A 21,338-nucleotide genomic window follows, 5' to 3' on the forward strand; every position below is an offset into this window, starting at 1 on the left:
CTCCTTGCTGAACTTTGCTTTGACGGATGGCCCCCACCTCTGTGAGAAGACTGTGGGGGCTGTGCCCAGTGTCCCCAGCTTTAGGGTAGCCAGTGTGCTGCAAGATGGGGCCCTCTTTGGGGTGTGCAACATGCTCCCGGTACCTGCTTTTAACTGCCCCTCCTGTGCCTTGTGGGGGTTACCAGGCCTGAAAGTCCAGTACCTGCTGTAGACCCACAGTGTGAAATTTCTGCTCCCGAGCCCAGATACTGGCTGTCTTTTTACCTTGTAATATTGGGATGAGGGGTCTGAAATTGTGGTGACCTTTTAAACAGACTACCTCCCTACTACAGGATGGAAGCTTTTGGCTCAAAATACTGGTTCATGTTGGCCCCAGCAGTTGGTTCTTCCAGTTTCAGAACACCACCACTCCGGACAGCCCAGAGTATTATCTAACCAGCTCTCCTTCCAAGGGTCCATTGGGCTACAGTCATCATTCCCATGCTGGTTGTATGTATGTGGTTGATATTATCTAGCTGAAGACTGAACTACCTGTAGTCTCTTGGGAACATGACAAGTGTTGGACATTTTACTCAAAGCCAATAAGCATGGTTCCTAAGTAGGTGTTCTCTCACCATGTATACCTGTCTACTTGGGCTTGTACATTTTTTCATGTAAAGTAATGTTTCACCCATTTAACTGATGGCCACCTTCCAGACTGAGGCCCTCAGAGCATCACAGATATATCTGGTGAGACTGAAAAAGCGAAACTTTGTGCTTATAATTACTGTTTGTTCCCAAGACTAATCATGTGAGTTTTAAAAGCCAACAAAATGCCCGAATCTTTTGGTTATGCTGAAAGTCCCAAAGGACAGCAGCCATCAGTTAAAGAGACAGGTTGAAACTAGAAAGGTGAACACAGACCCAATTTATCCTCTTGTGGGCCTTTAGTACTTGAAGGATTTTAGAAAAACAAAAAGTAGTTCTTTATGGGTTGTAAGCTGAAGATGAACAGTTTGCACAGTTTGGACAAAATAGAAGTACTCTGACCAATAAATATGTCTAAAAATGACAAAGTTCTCCCCATTTGATGGTTCCAGAGCCCAGCAAGAAGTGATGGGCACAGGCACAAGGAGCTATATACAGTGTAAACAGTAAGGCCTTTGGGGAGACAAAGTGAGGGGCAGGGCGGAGCCTCAGTAGGGCAAAGTGGGCCCACAGGTTAATACAACAGGCTTGTAGGACAGTCGTCCAATCTGCCACCAAAGCTTGTGGGTGGCAATGGCAGGCCACTGGATTCCTCCAGTCTGCAGTAAGGATAAATTGTGTCCATTGAGAAGCTTTGGCCCCACTGACTTTTTCCGGAGGGGAGGCATTGGGGGCAGCCAGGCAGGGCCTCTGTGCCCTTTCCTCCCCAAGAGGAGGGACAGGGCTGCCTGGCCATACTTGGGGCCATCTACCCAGGGTTCAAGGCATGGATGGGGCAGTGTTTCTCAAACAGGGATTGGAAACAAATGGCCCCAAGGAGCCCTCAGCCTCTCCCTTGAAAGGAGGAGCTGGGGGCATCTGTGTCCAGGAGGGGGAGCTCATAACTTTCTGCCCTTCAGGGGCTTCACCCACACCTCAGTTCCTCGGGGATTCTGGAGAGCAGTCGCCCTGATCGATTTCTGGGTCCTTGATTCTCACCGGCCTCTTGAACAAAGCCAGCCTCCATCTCCACACCCTTCTCCCACCCCCAGCACACTCCTCGGCCTAACTCAGGGGTCCTTAAATATCAGTCTCCCGGAGAAGGCTAGAGTTTGCCAATTCGTAGGCCTGGCAGGTAGTGCCCTCAGCTGCCTCACTGCGGACGCCTAAGCACACAGCTTCCACCTCCAAGTGCAGGGCGCACGCAGCCTCTCTGGCGTGTTTCTTTTGCGACAGGCTGGAGACCTTGGCATGCAGCGGGGTGGTGGGTTTCCGGAACGGCCCGAGAAGCCTCCACTTGCGAAAGGCGCAGGGCGGCTTTCGACGGCCGACGACCGGAGCTTGCGCCTTGCGTGTGCCTGGGGAGCCGGGGGCTGAGGGCGTGGTGAGGGCCAGCAGGGCCCCGGAGGGTGCGGCGCCTGGGCCAGGAGCGTAGTCAGGGCGCGGGCCGCCATTCGAGGCTTGCCAGTGGTGACTGTAGATGCTCCAGAGGGGGCGGTGGTGCTGGCGACTACGATGGCATTGGCAGCGCAGGAGGCGGAGGAAGGCCCGCTTGAACTCCCGGCTGGAGCAAGGGTAGATGAGCGGGTTCACGCAACTGTTGAAGTAGCCCAGCCAGAAGATAACCTTGAAGACGCCCTCTGAGGGCTTCAGCTGTGGGAACAGGGAGCCTGTGGGAAGCAGAGACCCAGGCTGGTTAGATGCTCAGGGAGAGGGAGTTCCAGCAGCGCCTGGTGCAAAGGGGCCACCCTCTCTGCACTACTCCCCCTCCCCCCACCCCTTTCAGGGGCCCTGGCCATTCATCAACCAGTGGCTCTCAAGATATCTCTCCTCAATGAGTCCCTGATATAATTCGAGGGTGTCCATAAACTTGAATGAGAAAAAAATAGTCATCTTCAGCTTTACTCACGTTTACCTGAAATTGAGCATTTCCAGCGAGTGTAAGCAACAAACCTGAGTAGAATTAGACAAAACGATATGAAATCACTGTTTTGTAGCTCAAAACTGGTGCAATATTGGCAGTTTACCCCCTAATATTAGCAGTTGCTACAGATATTTTGGAATATTGTCTATGCTTCTCACTATTTGGAAGTGTCAGTCACTAGAACACGCCACTAGATCTTGTTATTTAAAGCCTTCACATGGAAACACATTGGAGACTAAATCACAGATTTCAATTAAATGAAGTCGATTTCATCTGCAATCCTCTGTATTTTATTTTTTGCATTTGAAAGAGTAACTCTGAGAAAGGCTCCATACACTTTGCCAGATGCCCAAGTAGTCCCTAGCATAAAAAGGGTAAGAACTCCTGAATTAAATGTTGACCAAGGCTTGCCCTGAGCCAGGCACTGTGCTGGGCTGTCATCAAACACCTGAGGCCTTGCTCTCCCGGTAGCAATGTGGGTCACATATCATGGGCATGCAGGTGGGATGATGGTGGTGCTCAGTATATTGGGGCGGGGGGCTTCCAGGGTCTCAGGATGGACAGGAGCCAGGCAGGATGAGGAAGGGCAGAGGGTATCAGGAGTGGAAGGGACAGGTGGGCAAGAGGATAACAAGTTTGGGGCATGGGAATGTCCTGTAGGATATGCTCAGAAAACTTCATTTGAGACAAATGGTGAAGGGCCTTAAATGCTGGGAAGTGGCTTTTATTTTGTGGGTAGTTAGGAGCCATGGATATTTTTGAGCAGGCAAGAGATAGAACCTAGAATTAAGCCTCAATAAACACAATGCCCATGAGCTGTCAGAATGCAGGGTAGTGGGGCTGTCCCAGTGGAAGCGGGAAGTGGTCAGGAAGGCTTCTGGGATGGCTTGGAAAGGGAGCAGAGTGCCAGGCAGGAGGAGGTGGGGACACTGGGGTCTGAGCTGTGCCAGGAAGACCCTCCTCCCTGCATACCTTTCCCCTGTCTTCCCCACCATAGACCTCAAGGAGTCATGTCTCCAAAGGCACCTAACAAAATGCAAAGACATCACCCAGGAAGCAGAGGCCACTTTGTCACCCTCACTATCCTCAACATCAGCAGGGGTTGGGGGTAGGCGGCAGGAGCGTCCCATCCCAGGCAAAAGCTTCAGGTGTCTGCCAGGCTGAGCAGACCAGGGGTAGTGGTCCTTGACAAAGCAAGACCTGCTTTCTTTTCTCCTTGCCCTCAAAGAAATAAGAGCAGTGTCCCCTACTGAGGGAGCAGAGGCATCATGCCCCTCTCTTTGACCTGGGGACCCTTGCGTATCACCCACCTCCCACCCAGTGGGATTCCTGATGCTAAGAGACACTGTGGAGGAAGAGGAGTGTCAGGCAGTATCGCGTGGCACAGCATTTTCAAACCCTGGTCACGCAGCCTTGAGCAAGTTATTTGGCCATCTAAGTCTCACTCTTCTTTTCTGTGAGATACATACAACAATTTCTCTGAAGGGATTTTGTGACAATTCATAAATTTCAGGGCACAAGACTTCGCAGTTTTGTAGTAAATACTGGAGTCTGTTCACTGCCCCTTTCCCTACTTCTGTGGCTTTTGAGAGAGGAGACCTCAGCCCTGGGAAGGGACCCCGTTCCCAGCTCTGGAGAGTGGCCAGAAACAGTAGCCAAGACCTGGTGGGTTTGGGGGAGGCTGGGGCATCAATCAAAATGTAAGGAGATAATTTCCCTTGGGAGAAGAATTGGGCAGTTGTCCCTGGAATGTGGGGGCCACCAGTGTTGACCTTAGCCTCCAGGAAGGCAGCCTTCTGAACAGCATCCCTTAATGGCTGCAAAATAAGACAGAGTGCTGAAAATAACTTTCTGACTCAGGCTAGAATTCTTTTATATTTAGCCCAGGATGACAAATCAGGGGACTATGCTTTAAGCAGTAAGCCAAAAGCCAGCCAAAGGGCTTTGTTATTGGTGTGGTTTTGATTCGGATTGGTGGGCAACATGGCATATAGTAGTGTGGCCTGGGCCTTGTTTTAAGCATTAAAATTCTAATTCATGCTCAACCAACCTATGCAGAAGCCTGCTGCCAGCTGGGAATTCCTTACACACAAAGGAGCTGGGATACAAACTCAGCCTTTCAGCCCCAGGTTTTTCCTACTGTGTCCTGCTGAGGGTTCTGTCTTACTTTGGGGTCTCCCAGAAGCAGACCTGAGATAAGGATTCAAATGCAAGTTGTTAATTTGGAAGGTAAATGAAACACCAATAGTGAAGTGTGATAAAAAGAGGGAAGAGAAGGAAGCCAATAAAAGGAGAGTTAACAAGTTAGTCACTCTCACTGGGAGCTCTGGGGGACTGGAGAACAGGATCAGTAAGGTGAGGGAGGTGGGGTATCTATACTCCCATTACCATAAGCCAGTGTTTGGGTTGCTCCCTCAGGGTGTTAATTTTCCATACTTCCTGCTTGCTGTGTGGGTGGACAGTGAGGATATTGCTGGTCAGAGAATGCTGCAGGCGAAGATATGGAGGCAGCTGCTGGGGCGGAAAGTGACCCATGTTCAGGGGGGATGGGTGGGGCACTGACAGCAGTCGCCACAATTTTGTTTCATTGCTGTCTGCCCTCTGTGCACAGACATCTTGCCTGGAAAATACAGACGTCTGTGCCTTGGGCTCCAGCTTTCACAGGCAGGAGCTCCTAAGAGATTTTTACTCTGTTCCTTTCACATATGGCAGTCCTGAGCCTCACACCTACTTCTGCCCAGAGTGCTGCAGTCTACCCCCATGCCTCCTTGCACCCTGCCTCACTCTTTGCTGCCTGCCTGCCCCAACGTTCTCTCTTCTGCCCACAGCCTCTTTTAAGGATCTCTGGGTCGGGGGAGAGGGGCTTGTGGGCACTTCCCTCCCCTTTGCCATGGACGAGGTGGGTAACTGTCCTGAGACTCCCGAGGGTGCTCACTGGCATTATCCCTGCAGCACTGCCCTGCTGTCAGGGCATCAGTGGACAAGCCCCTTCTCAGCCACTCCCAACTTTCTCCTCCTCCAGCTACTCTGACTTATGGCCTCTTAGGTCGACCACTTGGTTTCACCTCTCTTGCCTTCACAGTCCTCTCCAGCTGCCCAGCACAAGCCTCTGCCAGCCCCGGAAGCCCAGCTACAGGAAAGCTTCAATGGGTACATGGGGGCTCTGAGGCAAGGCCTCTGTCTCCCAGTACCTGGCACTCCCCTTCTCTGTCCTGAGCTGGCTCCCTCTCCTACTCCCCACATTGTCCACAGCCATTCTTGCAGGCATAAAGCACAGCTGTGCTAACTCATCTTGGCAGTTGTCACTGGAAACAGGTGCTCATGGGACCCTCCTCTCTCGGCCTCCCGCCATCCAGGCGCCCAGCACCACCTCCTTGTTCTCCTTTCTCTTGCAATTCCCGCTTCTCTTCTGTCTTCATGTGCATCAGCTAAGTTGCCACACTGACTGTTCACTGCCCTCTGGCCACAGCGGGCTCCCCAGTCTTGTCTCTGTGCTTTTGCACAGGATCATCCTGGACTGCCCTTCCTCCTTCCTCCACCTGGTAGTGCTGGCTCCAGTGGCACCTCCTCCTGGGAGCTTTCGTCACACCATCCCCTCCCGACCCAGCAGAGTTAGTTGTATTCCCCCCTCCCCTAGCACATCTATTCACTTCTCAATGCCAAGAACACTGCGGGTAACTACCAGTTTCCCATCTATCTGATCCTTAAATGGAGAGCTCCCCACACCATCCTTGGCACATCGTAGGTGCTCCACACATTCTGACCCCTCTCCTTCTGTCACACTCTGCATCCCATCCATCACCAACTCCCGTTAGTCCTGAATCCCCCACTTTGCACCATTCCCCATTACCACCCTGGTCCCAGCTACTATCATCATCTACCTACAGTGCCCTTCCAAGTGGGCTCTCTGTTCCTGCCCCTGTGCCCTCCATAGTACCCTGTTCTCCACATAGCAGCTGGGGGTGTGTGTGTCCTTTTAAAACATAAGGCTGAGCAGTTCATTTCTTCACTTAAATCTATATTCCACTGCTGACTGCAGCTTTCTGTCCTCTCTCTTTTTCTCATCTGAACTTTGACCTGCCAGCCCCTTGGATTTCTCCTATCATCTCTGCTTAGCTGAGACTTCTCCTCACTTGCACCCCAGCCATTCTTTCCTCAGTCCTTCCATGTGCATGTCCTTCTGGATTTGGGTTGTATTTATCCAGCCAGAGCCTAACTCTGGAGAGATTCACCCACACTCTGAACACGCTTAGGGTCTCCAACCTCAGCTCTGTGTCCTGGCTTCAAGCAATCTTGCCACCCATTCTCAGCCCACTCCCCCACCCCCACCTATTCCTGCACCAGCTCCTTTGAGCCTTTACCCCTCTCCACAGGCTCTGCAGTCTGCCCCTTTCCCTTCTCCAAAGCAATTGATCTCACTTCCTGTTTCACAGAGAAAACAAGACAAAGAAGTTGGGCACTCACTTAAACCTTCTTCACCTGTCTTCCTCCTTTGTAAGAAAGGAGTCTCTCCTCCCACCCAAGGTTCACGTCCCTACTTGTGTTGTAGAGCTCTCGACCCATCAGTCACTCGTGAGCTTGCCTCTGTCACAGCTGCACCCTCTTTGCTGGTTCTCTGGCTATGACTTCATTCCCTCCACGCTTTCTATCCACACATGCCGTCTCCTCTTCCCCACCTGCTTTTCACTCCACTGCTTTGCCCCACTGCCCCACTCCACCCCAGCCCTCCCACATGCAGATACAGCTCTCATCCATCCTGGACACTTCTCATCTCACCCGGGGCTTTTGGGGCACCATTCTCTTGGATTTTCTACTCCTTGTCAATTGCCTTTGCTCCTTCCTCATGTCCCCACTGCTACGTGTAGGAGTGCCCTTATAAGAAGAGTCTTGTAATCTCTTCTCTTTGCATTCTCTTGGCAATTTCAGCCAGGCTCACAGACTGTTGGCTGGTAATGCCCACAGTTCTATCTCCAGCTCAGTTTGCTCTCCCAAATTCTAGACTCATAGATCCAAGACTCACTGCCTCCCAGACATTTCCACTTGGATGTCTACTGGCATCTCACACTTATCCTGCCCTCATAAAGCTTACATTTCATAGGGCAAGACCAGCAAAACATATGATAAACAAGGAAAATACAAACGTATCAGATAATAAAACATGCTAATAAAAAACAAAGCAGGGAAGGAAGATACCTAGTTGTGTTTATGTATGTGTGTGCGTGTGGCTGGGGGTGGTGCTATAAATTTTGGGTAAACTGCTGAGAATATGACGTCTGAGTAAAGAGCTGAATGAGGCATGTGGACATTTTGGGGAAAAGCATTCCAGGTAGAGGAAACAGCAAGTGCAAAGGGCCTGAGGTGGCCCTGGTATGTTTGCAGAACAATGACAAGGCTAGTGTGGATAGAATGGAGTGATTGAGTGCACAGCAGAAGGGGATGAGGTTGAAACTCAACCACTACCCTCCTCCCTGCGCCCTCCTACCCTGTCTGAGACACAATCCCCTCTCCCCTTGAGTAATTCAGCAGCCTCCCGACTGTCTCTTGCATGTACTGTTGCAGCCTGAAATCTACCCTCAACTTGGCAGCTAGAATGATCCTTTAAAAATATTGGGTTGGGCAAAAGTTTTGTTCAGTTTCTTCCATAAGATGGCTCGAGTAGTGCTTAGTTATCTTTAACTTCATTCAAAACAATTTTGTTAGATTGTATTGTGACAGCTGTCATATCAGCATGCATTTAAAAACAAACTTATCAAAATTGGTGAATTTTTATGTAGCTATTTTAATATTGAAGATGGAAGAAGAAAAGCATCATTTACAGCATATTATGCTTTATTATTTCAAGAAAGGTAAAAATGCAACTGAAACGTAAAAAAAAAGATTTGTGCAGTGTATGGAAAAGGTGCTGTGACTGATCGAACGTGTCAAAAGTGGTTTGTGAAATTTCATGCTGGAGATTTCTTGCTGGACGATGCTCCATGGTCGGGTAGACCAGTTGAAGCTGACAGGGATCAAATCGAGACATTAATTGAGAACCATCAACATTATACCACGTGGGAGATAGCTGACATACTCAAAATATCCAAATCAAGTGTTGAAAATCATTTGCACCAGCTTGGTTATGTGAATCGCTTGGATGCTTGGGTTCCACAGAAGTTAAGCGAAAAAACCTTCTTGACTGTATTTCCACATGTGATTATCTACTTAAACGTAATGAAAAGTTTCTGTTTTTAAAAGAAATTGTGACGGGCGATGAAAAGTGGATACTGTACAATAATGTGGAATGGAAGAGATGGTGGGGCAAGCGAAATGAACCACCACCAACCACACCAAAGGCCAGTCTTCATCCAAAGAAGATGATGTTGTGTATATGGTGGGATTGGAAGGGAGTCCTCTATTATGAGCTCCTTTTGGAAAACCAAATGATTAATTCCAACAAGTACTGCTCCCAATTAGACCAACTGAAAGCAGCACTCAACAAAAACCATCTGGAATTAGTCAACAGAAAATGCATAATCTTCCGTCAGGATAACGCAAGGCCACATGTTTCTTTGATGACCAGGCAAAAACTGTTACAGCTTGGGTGGGAAGTTCTGATCTATTGACCATATTCACCAGACATTGCACCTTCGGATTTCCATATTTTTCAGTCTTTACAAAATTCTCTTAACGGAAAAAAATTTCAATTCCCTGGAAGACTGTAAAAGGAACAGTTCTTTGCTCAAAAAGATAAAAAGTTTTGGAAAGATGGAATTATGAAGTTGTCTGAAAAATTTCAGAAGGTAGTGGAACAAAACAGTGACTATGTTGTTCAATAAAGTTCTGGGTGAAACTAAATATGTGTCTTTTATTTTTACTTTGAAACCGAAGGAACTTTTTGGCCAACCCAATAGAAATAGATCATGTCACTCCTCAAGCTCAAAACCCTCTAAGGGCTGCCATTCCCCCTCACAGCTCGACATGTGGTCCCCTGACCCCCTGACATCCTCTCCTACTCCCCCCCCCACTCTGTTCCAGCCACACTACCCTCCTTTTGCTTCTTGGACATGCCAGACACACTCCCTCCTTGGGCCTTTGCATTTGCTTTTCCCCAGAATCTTCTTCCCCCAGAAATCCACATGGCTCCCTGACCTCTCATCTAAAATTGCAGTGTGCCTGGAAACAACCCAAGGGCCCACCAACAGATGACTGGTTTAAGATGATGTGGTATATATAAACAATGGAATGTTACTCAGCCATAAAAAGAATGAAATATTGCCACTTGCAGCAACATGGATGGACCTAGAGATTGTCATACTAAGTGAAGTAAGTCAGAGAAAGACCAATATTATATGACTTACATGTGGAATCTAAAAAATAATACAAATGAATCCATATACAAAACAGAAACAGACTCACAGACATAGAAAACAAACTTATAGTTACCAAAGGGGAGAGGGAGGGAGGGAGGGACAAATTAGGAGTGTGAGATTAACAGACACAAACTACTATACATAAAATAGATAAGCAACAATAATTTACTGTATAGCACATGGGACTGTATTCAGTATCTCATAATAATCTATAAAGGAAAATAATCTGAAAAAAAACTGAATCACTTTGCTGTACAACTGAAAACAACACGATATTATAAATCAACTACAATAAAAAAAATTGCAGTGTCCCCCACCCCATACTCCCATCTCCCTCAGCTGGCTCTATCTGTGGCCCTTATCACCTTCTCTTGTACTATTTGAGTTATTCTTCATTTTGTCTATCACCTTTCTGCCTGCAGTAAGAGTCCATGGGGCAGGACTAGTGTCTGTTTTGCTTGATGCTGCACTCCCATTGCCCAGAAGACCTCATGAACACACTGAACACAGTAGGCGCTCAACACTTGCTGAGTTTGCTGAATGAGTCCCTCTTTTCTACGCTGTATGTCACCATGTCTGGTACATTCAGTTTTCTCTCTAGTGGAGTCCCTCCCTTCACCTCATTCCTGAAGCCTTTGCTGACTCTGGCATCTCATTTTGTTTACATGGCTGTGACAGCCCCCAGTGGTCCCTTGTCTCCTCTACTCTGCACACAGCTGCTGGAGACTTATTGTAAAAAAAAAATGGTTTCTCTCCTTTCCCCTCTGAAAACGTTGGTGGCTTCTAATGGCTCTGAGGAATAAACCCAAATTTTCTTGTGTTGCATTCAAGTCTTTTTAGAATCCTAAGCTGTCTTCAGCTTACATCCCTCCCAAATTGGCCATACGAAGCCACAAGCATGTCTTCCCACAGAGGCTGGGCTCCTTCTGCCTTCCTGCGTGGCTCTAACTGCTCCCACGGTGCTTTCTGCTTCCGTCCACCCATCCCTCCAGCCCAGGTCAGGTGTCCTCCCCCACCAAGCCTGGGTTAGGTGCCCTTTTATGCACGCCTGCATCTTAACAAATAAAATTTGTTACTGCTCTATCTACTCTCCTAGACTCTAGGTTTCTTGAGGACAGGGACGGGATTAATTATTCTTTTCATCCCAGCCTCTAACACACTTGCCTGATCCAGAGCAGGGGTCATAAAGTATCTGTTGAGTGAGTGAATAAGTGCTGTTTGCGTAGATGTAGGTAGCCTCTAAAGTGACGAGGAAGGAAATGGGAGCTCACGCTTGCTTTCTGAGTGTTCAGTACCTACCAGGCTGCATGCTGGGCCCTGTATGTAGCACTTCTCATTTAATTCTCGTGGCATTAGCATCCCACTTTGCAGAGATTCTAGTTATCTCCGGAGGGCAAGTGGCAGCATCAGGATTTGAACCTGCGTCAGTCTAGCCCTAAAGTGCTTGGTCTTTCCTTGACATCATGTAAAGATAGAAAAAAAACTTCCCCTGGTCTTCCAGGGGTCCTGGGGTCAGGATCCACAAAGACTCAATACCTTCCAGCAGCTGATCCACAAGCAGCATGCCCATCCCTACCTCTGGACTTTCGTACATTTGGCCTGGTCTGGAAGATGGCCCTCTTCCTTTCTCCATAGCAGGTCTCTCCAGTTCTTCAGACTTGGGCATAGAACCACCTCTCCAGGAGCAGTTCTGTGATTAATTCCACTCCCGGGGTCTGCGGAGGTGAGACTGGTTTCTGGAGTGTGTGTGCCTTTGAGCACTTCTTGATTCTGCCTCCACCAAGTGGCATTCATTGGCCTTCTCTATGGCCTTTAGGGTGGCCTGTGAGGACTGCCACATTGAATTCGGCTCCTGTGCACACATGCCCATCCAGAACACTCAGAAAGGCTGGGCTGTTGCCTGCTCGCTGCATCTCAGGAAACAGACCCCAGCCTCCTGGAAGGAGCCCCAGAAAGCCACTTGGCCATCTCCTTCCCCTTCTTCAAGTCTTTGCTCAAAAGTCACCTTTAAGGTTTGAAGTTGATGCTATTAGTGCCCCACCCAGGTGCCCCTGGTCCCCAGCTACTGTGAGTGTTGGCTGCTAATGGCTTATAGTTGGCTGCTAATGGAGAATTGCCCTTGACCAATGGGAGCTGCTTCAACTGGGAGATGACACCTTCCCACCAAGGTGGCAGCCCACAGCCAGTGATAGACAGCAGGGATGGAAAAGGCCAGACTCCTTGTCTCGAGGTGGCACAATTCTCTGCTGTCGTTCTTGTTCCAGGGATCAGGCTGAGGCCAGACTTTGAGACCACATCCTAGGTTTAGCTCTTTTCTGACTTATCCTGCTTCCCTCCCTCCCAGGTACCTCCTGAGAGCTTCCCTCAATCCATCACTCGCATAAGAACTCCTGTCTCAGTCTCTACGTACAGGGACATGACCCAGGACACTCTTTGCATGGATGTGTCTTCAAGCTCTCTTGATTGGTCCTAAACCTATAATCCAGGGATTAGCTCTTGGTCACTGTTTCAACTCTTCCGCCCACTGCTGAGAAAGGCAGGGCATGAATTTGCATGTTCATGCCCATTTCTCTCCACTCAACAGGCAGGCTGGAGCACAGGAGTGAACACATTGACCTACCTATGAGGAGAGGTGGTCAGGATGTAGGTAGGAGACGACTGCAAACACAACTCTTGCCTGCTTCTCTCTGCTCCTTGGCCTTTTCTTGCATGTATCCGTCAAGCTTGCTCCCACCTGCCTTCCCCTATTCCCTGTTTTGGGGTGCCTTTGTCAGGAGTCTAACGTAATGTCCAGGGATGCTGAACATCCACTAGTCAGAAGAGGCAGGGCCTCTCCTGTGTCAGCAGGTTACCCCACTCTTTGGCATGTTGGCTGGGCTAGCCTGGCCTGCACACTGTTGGGGAAGCTAAGGCAGGCTGAGATTGGCGGCGGAGGTCTGCAGCCTTATCACAGGCCAGTCCCCTCTCCTAAGTAAGAGCAATGTCCAGGCCCAGGAGATGCTGCTGAGATGGTGGTTAAGGCTGAAACTGGCCAATCTGGCCAAGCCTCGCTGAGGAGTGACAGCGCTGAAGCCAAGGGGGGACTGTGTGATTAACAGCACTCTTTTGGCATCACCAGAAGGGAACTTGTTCTTGGCAGAATGTCATAATTCACAGCCAGTCTTGTTCATAGCTTGCAGCCAACCATGAACTATTAGGCTGCACCCCAGCCTTTCCCCTTTCCCACCTCCTGCCTCACCAGTGACTTTTCTATCCACAAGCAGCCATTTTCTCTAGCCAGAAAGAAATAGAGGGGTTAAAAATACCATGTACCATATTCAGGTCTTTCTCTGCCAACAGGGCTAGCAGAGATGGAATTCCCAGTCCTAGACTCCCTTTCTCTCTCCTAGTTCTTTCAGCTGCTCACTCAGTGCTTCTGACTCTAGAACTCAATTGCACCTTCCCCAAGAGAGGCTGGGAAGCAGTGGACCTCTTTGCAATATTTTAAAGGGTCGGCCTCTCTCATAAGGCACACTTGAGCTGAGACCTGAAGACCCTCTGGGGGAGTGAGTCATGCATCTACCTGAAGAAAGAGAATTCCAGACAGAGGAGAGGGCATGTGCAAAGGCCCTGAGGCAGCAGGGTACCGCACAAGTTCAAGGACAACCAAGAAGTTAGGACTGCTGGAACAGAGAAGGGGAGGTAGAGATGGTAAGAGATAAGGCCATTTTGAAGCAGAGACAATCATAAAAGGCTGTCAGGAAGAGGTGACCTGAATAGGGTCCAGGTCTCAGATGGATTATAAAGACACAGAGTTGAGGATATTGTGGGGCTAGCTGTGCCAAGCTAAATCTCTTGAATTCCTTGCATTGCCAATCTTCCATGGTGAGAGGTAACTGGTGGGTCCTCTGGCTTGAGATAGACAAAGAATAGATCAGAAGTCCTTCTGTGCCCTGTGTTTACCTCAGGATCCTTGAGCTCTGTGGGGCTGGCCTAGAGCTACTGGTCTGGCCCTGGACATCCTTCTGCAGCTGTGCGGATTGGCAGGGAGGGGTAGTTCCTAGAGCCACAGAGGCTGCCTGGTGGGGCCCAAGGCAGGGAGATGAGTCACAGACCTGTTCAGTGTCCTACACTGGACCCCACCCATTCCCCTTCAGCTCTTCTCCCTCCCCTTCTCCCCTTTCTCTCTCTCCACCTTCCCTCTCTCCCTCTCTTTTCCACTCTTGTCACTTCTTAGCTCATTCCCTGATCTGCGGCCTTGGAGTGGTCACACCCCAAGCTCTGCGTGCCCAAGGCTGAAGTCCCTGCCAAATGGCCCTTGTGCTCGGCTGAACATGACCCTGATCTGAACATGAACCTTTCAGTTCTCAGGCCACACTGACAAATGGCTCATAAGTTGGAGCGGATCAGTGCTTTCGCCAGAGGAGAGAAGTTCCCAGACAGTGGTCACTCTGTCCAGGAGTCCCAGCACTGAGTTGCTGGGGCATTGCCCACTAGGTCCCAATGCTGGCTCTCAGGGGCCCAGGCCAATGTTCTGCTGGGTCACCATCTGCAAAGGAGGGCAGGCAAATCTTCTAGCATTCAAGGAGACCTTTTTGGTGGGCATATAGCTCATGAAGCAGGATGGGGCAGGGTTCAGGTGGGGTCAGAGGTGGGCTCAGGAGCTCAGAGACTTTCCCATGAGGAGTGGGCTCAAAGGCTCTGGCGGTCTGGGAGGACCAAGCCACACAGGAAGTGGTCATGTCCTATGGCAATGCTCAGGGCCCTCATGGCCAGGATCTGGGGCAGAAGCGAGCCTGGAACTGAGCCTGGGGGGAGGTAAGCAGGTGCTGAGGCATTTGGTGAGATTTAAAGCTTAAAGCATGTCTGTCAACTGACCCTTAACCCTGGCTTCAGTTTGACCTCTGATCTCTGACCTAGGCAGGAAGTAACAAGGACCCTAGGGCCAAGGGCACCCATTGGCCAACCCCAAAATAGTGATGTCTATAATGTGTGACAGATTTAAAAATCACTTTTAACATGGTACTAAAAAACCTATTGGTCCCCTTTGGAAAGATTGCTAGGAAATTGACTCTTCTTTTTTTTTTTTTTTTTTTTTTTTTTGCGGTACGCGGGCCTCTCACTGTTGTGGCCTCTCCCGTTGCAGAGCAACAGGCTCCGGACGCGCAGGCTCAGCAGCCATGGCTCACGGGCATAGCTGCTCCGCGGCATGTGGGATCCTCCCGGACCGGGGCACGAACCCATGTCCCCTGCATCGGCAAGCGGACTCTCAACCACTGCGCCACCAGGGAAGCCTGACTCTTCTTTTGATAAAGGAGAGCATCGAGCAGCTCTCCTGATTTTGCTGTATGTACTCTATTTCAAGTGACCAAACAGCTAGTGGTGAATTCTTTTTAGAATTTTAGTCTACAAATGCATAAGGAATGACAGAATTTGGATATCACCACTTTCAGTCCCAGTGATATAATGGGTCCAGGCCATGGTCAATGGCTGCTAAAACTAGCAGGTGAAAAGCTGATGGGACATTTTATAATGAATGAATCAGGCTGACTGCATCTGAACATCACAAAAGAAAAGAAATCTTGTCCCAAACACTGAACTTGAATCTGATCAAGTCAGTTTACAGGAAGTACACGGAACAAGGGGACACATTAAATGGCACTAATAGGGATGCAAACTCCAAACTGTGGGTAACTCCTTTGGGACAAACAATCTGGTTTCTTCACCAAACAAGCTGAAAGGGAAAAGGTGGGGGTAGGGGAATCTTATTAATCAAAGAAACTGAGGAGACAAATCAAGTGCATGCAATGTATGTACTTTTTTTTGGACCCTGATTCAAACAAATAAACTAAAATTTTATGAGGCAATCAGCAACATTTGAACACTAAGATATTTGGTACTATTAAACAACTATTTTTTGTGTTATAATGGATTGTGGTTATTTTTTAAAAGTTCTTCTAGAAATATACATTGAAGAATTTACAGATGAACTGATATGGTGTCTGGGATTTTCTTCAAAATAATAAGCAGTGGTGGAAAGTGGGCGGGGTTTGAAATGAACGAAGATCAGCCTTGGGTTGATATTGTTGAAGCTGGGGCCATCACACCGTTCTGTCTACTTATGTGTTTGAAACTATCCATGATTTTTAAAAATGGAAAATAAAACCCCTAGCTCACTGCTTGTTCATAATAATCACTCAATAAATGTTAGCTGTTATGTTTAAAAACTTTTTTAGGTCACATAAATGGGGATCACCCCCAATGCATTGCGAGTAAGGGAGGTCTCTGCTTACACAGAGGCTGTTATACTAAGTGAAATAAGCCAGTCACAGAAGGACTGCATGACTCCACTTCCATGAATGTAGCTAAAATAGTCAAATTCAAAGAAAGAGTGGAATGGTGGGTGCCAGGGGCTGAGGGGAGGGGGAAATGGGAAGTTGCTAATCAATAGGCATAAAGTTTTAGTTAAGCAAGATGAATAAATTCTACAGATCTGCTGTACAACCTTGTGCCTAGAGTTAACAATACTGCATGCTTAAAAATTTGTTAAAAGGGTAGATCTCATGTTATGTTCTTACCACAGGAATAATAATAATAATAATAGTAAAGATAGAGGGCTGTGCTTTGTCAACCAGATCCTCGGCACGGAAGGATGTGAAAAGGCCATGGGTTCTGCCACTTCTTCCTCCTATACACACACTGACCAAGCATCTACTATGTGCCAGGTGCCACAAAGGCACAGATAGGAGATGTAATGCCAGCCTCTTCTTCAGGCTTTTGGGCCAGGGAACAGTAATGCCACTCCTGAGAACTTGCTGCAGCGCACCCCCTGCCTCTCTCCTTGAGTCTGTGGACCCTGCACCACCTCAGGGAGCCTGTGGAGATGGGTCCTTCGGTACTTGGCCAGCACTCTGAGACGCAAACGCTGAATCTGCCCTCCACACCTGGCTGCCAAAGTGTGCTTTCCAGCCTAGACACCATTTCCTCAGATGGCTCACAACCTCCTCCTGCCTCCTCCCGCCTTCTCTCCCTCTCTCTCTCTCATTAAGGCATAAGATACTGACAGTCAAGTTTATAAAGTGTGTACATTTTAAGAGTATAGACTGATGACTTTACATATATCTTCACCAATGTAGTCACTGCCTAGATCGAGTCACAGACAGGGAAACGGAGGTGTGGGGGATGACCCCTAGTCCCTCTCTGAGACCCTCAGGATTTTAGGTGCCCTGTGCTTGTGTGCCATTCTTTCCTGCCCAGCAACTTGAGCCCCAATGGCCCCACAGGTCAGCATACCTTGTCTATATCTCCCTCTGCTGCAGCTCTGGCTTGACTAAAACATTTCAGGTGATAGATGGCTGTTCATGGCCCCCTGTGCGTGTACCACTGGGACCCTGGGCCCACTTCCTAAAGCTTTTGATATCCTCCGGGCTATTTGGGCTGCTCACTGGCCATATCACTGCTGTGGCTGGGGCTCCTGCTTCCACTTGGCTTTGTGTGTGGAGATGTGGGTGAAGGGCACTCTGGGTCTGCTCAACAACCCCAGGTTGTGGCCCTACTGGGCACCTTCATTTCCATGGCCTGTGGCCCTGGCTGGCACACAGTGCTTTTTCTCAATCCTCCCACGTTTGCTGTTCCTCACACCTGGTGTGGGAACCAGGGCCTGCAAGGAGGGCGGTACCACCTTCTCCTGGCTGCCCCCTTCTCTGCCTCCTTCTGGGTTCTTTCAAAGTGGGTACTCCCCAAGGCTCCTTCCCCAGCCCACCTCTTCTCTTTGCCCATCCATCCTCTTTCTGGGAGACTGTACCCCACACTCCTGCTTCTGCAACCATATCCATCCTTGGTCCCCTTACCTAAGTTCCCAACATCCTCTTCCCCCAAGCACATACTGGCACCTCCTACCAAAATATGCCAGCCCCTTGGATTCCACATTCAACCCCAAAAGTTGCTGCTCAGAATGTTCCCTGTTCCTCCAAAGATGCCTCCCTCCTCCCAGGCCTGGCCCCAGAGCTCCTGGGGGGGGGTTTGCTCCTGGCCCCCCTTCTTCCTGCACAACCCTCAGGCCACTCCTGCTTGTACCACAGGCTCTGTCCTCCTGTTCTCTCTGCTGTCCTGCCCTCCAAGCCACGTCATGGCAGATCAGAATATTCTGTTTCCCTGCTTGGCCTCTGTCCTGCTTGCTCATTATTACCAGATTCCACTAAATTCAGCTCCATTGTGGCCCTGGGCTTTGTTCTAGACTTGGTGAGATGCCATGGGAGGCTGGGCACAGTGCAGACGGGCAGGAAGGGAGAGGCAAGATAGCCCCAGGGTTCCCACGCGAGGTGTGAGGAGCAGCAGAGATGAGGGGTTGAGGAAGAGCAGTGTCTGCCAGCAAGGGCAGAGGCCATGGAGATTTAGGGATGCTTTTTGGAAGAGGGAGACGTGATCTCGACCTCAAAAAACAGTAGCCTTTTGCAGTGTAGATTATAACAGCGAAAAATTAGAAAAACTGAACACTCAGCAGGAGACTGCATCAACACACCATGGCATACTTTCAAACAGAATACTATACTGTTGCTAAAATAACCAGAACGGATAAATCTCAACAACAAAACATTGGGTGAAAAGGGCAAACGGAAGATGGATGTGCACAGCTGGTGCAATTTATATAAGTCCAAAGGACACACAAAACAATGCTATTTATTATTATAGATTCAGGTGTTTGTAGTAAGGGTATAAACATGTGTGTGGGAGTGATAAACACCAGATTTACCTCTGCAGAGAGAGGGAGAAAATGAGGAAGGGACAGGAGGAGGGAACTTAGTTGTGGCTGTTCTGTTTATCTGAAAAGAGAGAGAGGAAGTGATCTGAGGCAAATATGGCGAAATGTTATCATCTGTTCAATGTGGGTGATTACAGGTACATGGGAGGTCCTGGCTTGGGCTGGCTGGTTGCACCTGTGGGTGCAGTGACTCAGGGCAAAAGCAACCCCATAGATGCCGTTCCCTTTCTTCTCCCTGTGCTGACCGAGCCCCAAGGCTTCCAGGAGGGGCCTCAAGGCATGGGAGGAAGGTCCTGAGAACAGTTGCCCACCTCCCAGACTACAGGAAAGCCTGTGAAAGAAATAACAAAGTTCTCCAGAAGTGCTAGGACTCCGTAAATTTAAGAAACTACGATGAACAATATTAACTTTCCATTTGATAAGATGCCCTTTCCCTTTCTTTCTCACCCCCACACAGACCCCCCCCCCCCCACCAAGAGGAGATTTCAGAAATGAGAGCCCACAGCATTCACAGATACCAGCTGGGGAGGGCCTCCCAGGGGGGCCCAGCTTCCAAACAGAGAAAGCAGGTGGCTTCCGGTGTCTGCTGATGTTCACGTAGACTGGCCAGGGATTGCTGCCCATGAATGAATGTAGGCCCTGGTGGTGGAGGGAGGGAGATATGTAGACAAGCACCTACACTGCTTGCCACATACTATGGGAGCAGATGCCTGCACAGATTTCCACTGACCTTTTGTATTTAGAGGAGTGGGGAGTGTAAAACAAGCCCAGGGCTTGTAATGGCAGTGAAGAAGGGGGAAGGCCAGAAAAGTTAGAAGCTCATAAAACAAATCCTGCAAGCATGAAGAACCTATTTGTGTCCCACAAGGCAGCATGCGCACGTGTCTAAGAGACCAGGCAGTAAACCTTCCATGTTCAGGTGGAGAGTCACCCTCCACTGGGAAGGGCCATACAAGTCTGGGTGCCAGGAAGGGACGGTCACAGGCTCAGGGAGGAAGAGAAGGGGCTGGTGGGAGAGGGATCACTCACCCAGTGGCAGAACGAAGAAAAAGGGGAACCAGCAGAGCACGAAGACGCCCACGACGATGGCCAGCGTCTTGGCCGCCTTCTTCTCACGGGAGAACTTGAGCAGACGCACTGACAGTGAGCTGCGGAAGGTGTGGCCCTTGGCGCTGCGCATCCCACCGTGGGCTCCGTCTGAGCCAGTGCTTGCGCCGCGACAGTGGATGCGCAGCACCACCTCTGAGGCCTTGCCCCGCTCGCGCTTGACTCCCGCCTCCAGGCTGCGCGTGGTGCTTCGCGCTACCACATACACGCGGCAGTACATGACCACAATGACGGCCATAGGCAGGTAGAAAGAGCACAGGGAGGAGAAAACAGCGTATCCTGCCTCCTCCGTGATGCCGCAGAAGCGCTCGTCAGGGGGCACCGGCTCCTTCCAGCCCAGCAGCGGCCCCACAGACACCACGAGGGCTACGGCCCAGAGCAGCGCCAGGATGGCGGCCGCCTTGCGCTCGGTCATGATTGCTGGGTACTTGAGCGAGTGGCGCACGCCCACGTACCGGTCCACCGAGATTGTGCAGAGGCTGAGGATGGAGGCCGTGCAGCACAGCACATCCACGGCGGCCCACACGTCGCAGAAGGCCCGGCCGAAGGCCCAGAAGCCCAGAACCTCCATGGTGGCCGAGAAGGGGAGCACTGTGGTGCTCAGCAGCAGGTCGGCCACGGCCAGGTTCACAATGAAATAGTTTGTGACCGTCTGCAGGTGGCGGTTGCAGGCCACGGAGAGGATGACCATCAGGTTGCCCGCCACGGCCGTGAGGATGAAGGCAGCCAGGAAGACGCCCACGCCCACGCCCTGCGCACTCACCACCAGCCCCCCGACGGCGGCCGTGCCGTTCACCTCGCCGCCGGCGCCAGTGCTCCCCGGCTCCCCAGCGGAGCTCCGGTTGTCCTCGCCGTTGCCCGCGCCCACCACGCCGCCGCCGCTGCTACCGCCTGCGGTCACCCGCACGCCGTCCACCGCCCGGCCCTCGGAGGCGGCCGCGCCGCCCGCGCCACCCCCGCCACCGCCCGCGCTGGAGCTCCCGGCGCTGCTGTCTGAGCAGGGTCCCTCGAAACTGACGTTCAGGAGATAGCGGAAAGTCATCTCAACGCGCAGCCGTCGGGGACCGGGGCTGGGCGCAGGACGAGCGACTGGTAGGGCTGGGGGCTCCGGCTCCAGACCCGCGCGCTGGTCCTGTCGGGGTCCTGCCTCAGTTCCTGTGACGTGGAGCACTGCTGCCCGCGAGCGGAGCGGGCGGCTGCGGAGTGGGACCGAAGAGCCCGAGCTGGCGACGCGCGCCTCTCTCGCAGCGTGCCCAGGCGAGCGGGCAAAGCGGCGGCTCGGGGCCGGGCGGTGCGGGCGGCGACCACTGAGGAGCTAGCTACTGGGCGCGGGGCCGGGACGGAGCGGAGGAAGGGCAGCGCCGGGGATGAAGAGGGGACGCTGGCACCGAGGGACCCAGCGCCACAGTTGCCGGAAGAAGGGAATCTGCGCTCTGGGCGAGCTGGCGTTCCGGGGTCCCAAAGGGCGGTGGCGCTGGCTCGCGCTCCGACCCCGCGGAAGCCACCCCCGCCGCGCCGCTGGTGCTCACGCCCGCCCTCTCCCCTCGCGGTC

At 50.8% G+C, this 21,338-nt stretch overlaps 2 protein-coding genes across 3 annotated transcripts in view; one reads left to right on the forward strand and one right to left on the reverse strand.

Annotated features, from left to right (window-relative positions):
* Nucleotides 1–15,778, forward strand: part of SMOX (spermine oxidase) — a 67,215-nt gene extending 51,437 nt beyond the window's left edge. The window contains exon 9 of one of the 2 annotated variants that reach the window (XR_013831520.1): nt 15,065–15,778. The gene's annotated coding sequence lies outside the window, so the exon portion shown is untranslated. Of the gene's footprint in view, nt 1–8,364; nt 9,453–15,064 lie in introns of those variants that run through there. The other variant, XR_013831521.1, reaches the window with a different exon arrangement.
* On the reverse strand, nt 1,249–20,828 carry ADRA1D (adrenoceptor alpha 1D; the record flags this gene model as incomplete). Its single annotated transcript, XM_079944306.1, has 2 exons — nt 1,249–2,336; nt 19,709–20,828. The coding sequence occupies 2 exons, from the start codon at nt 20,826–20,828 to the stop codon at nt 1,747–1,749; spliced, it is 1,710 nt and encodes a 569-aa protein (XP_079800432.1). The 3' UTR covers nt 1,249–1,746.
* Between the last annotated feature and the right edge of the window lie 510 nt (nt 20,829–21,338).

This window comes from Stenella coeruleoalba, assembly GCF_951394435.1.
Source record: "Stenella coeruleoalba genome assembly, chromosome: 15".
In the NCBI taxonomy this organism is placed as follows: domain Eukaryota; kingdom Metazoa; phylum Chordata; class Mammalia; order Artiodactyla; family Delphinidae; genus Stenella; species Stenella coeruleoalba.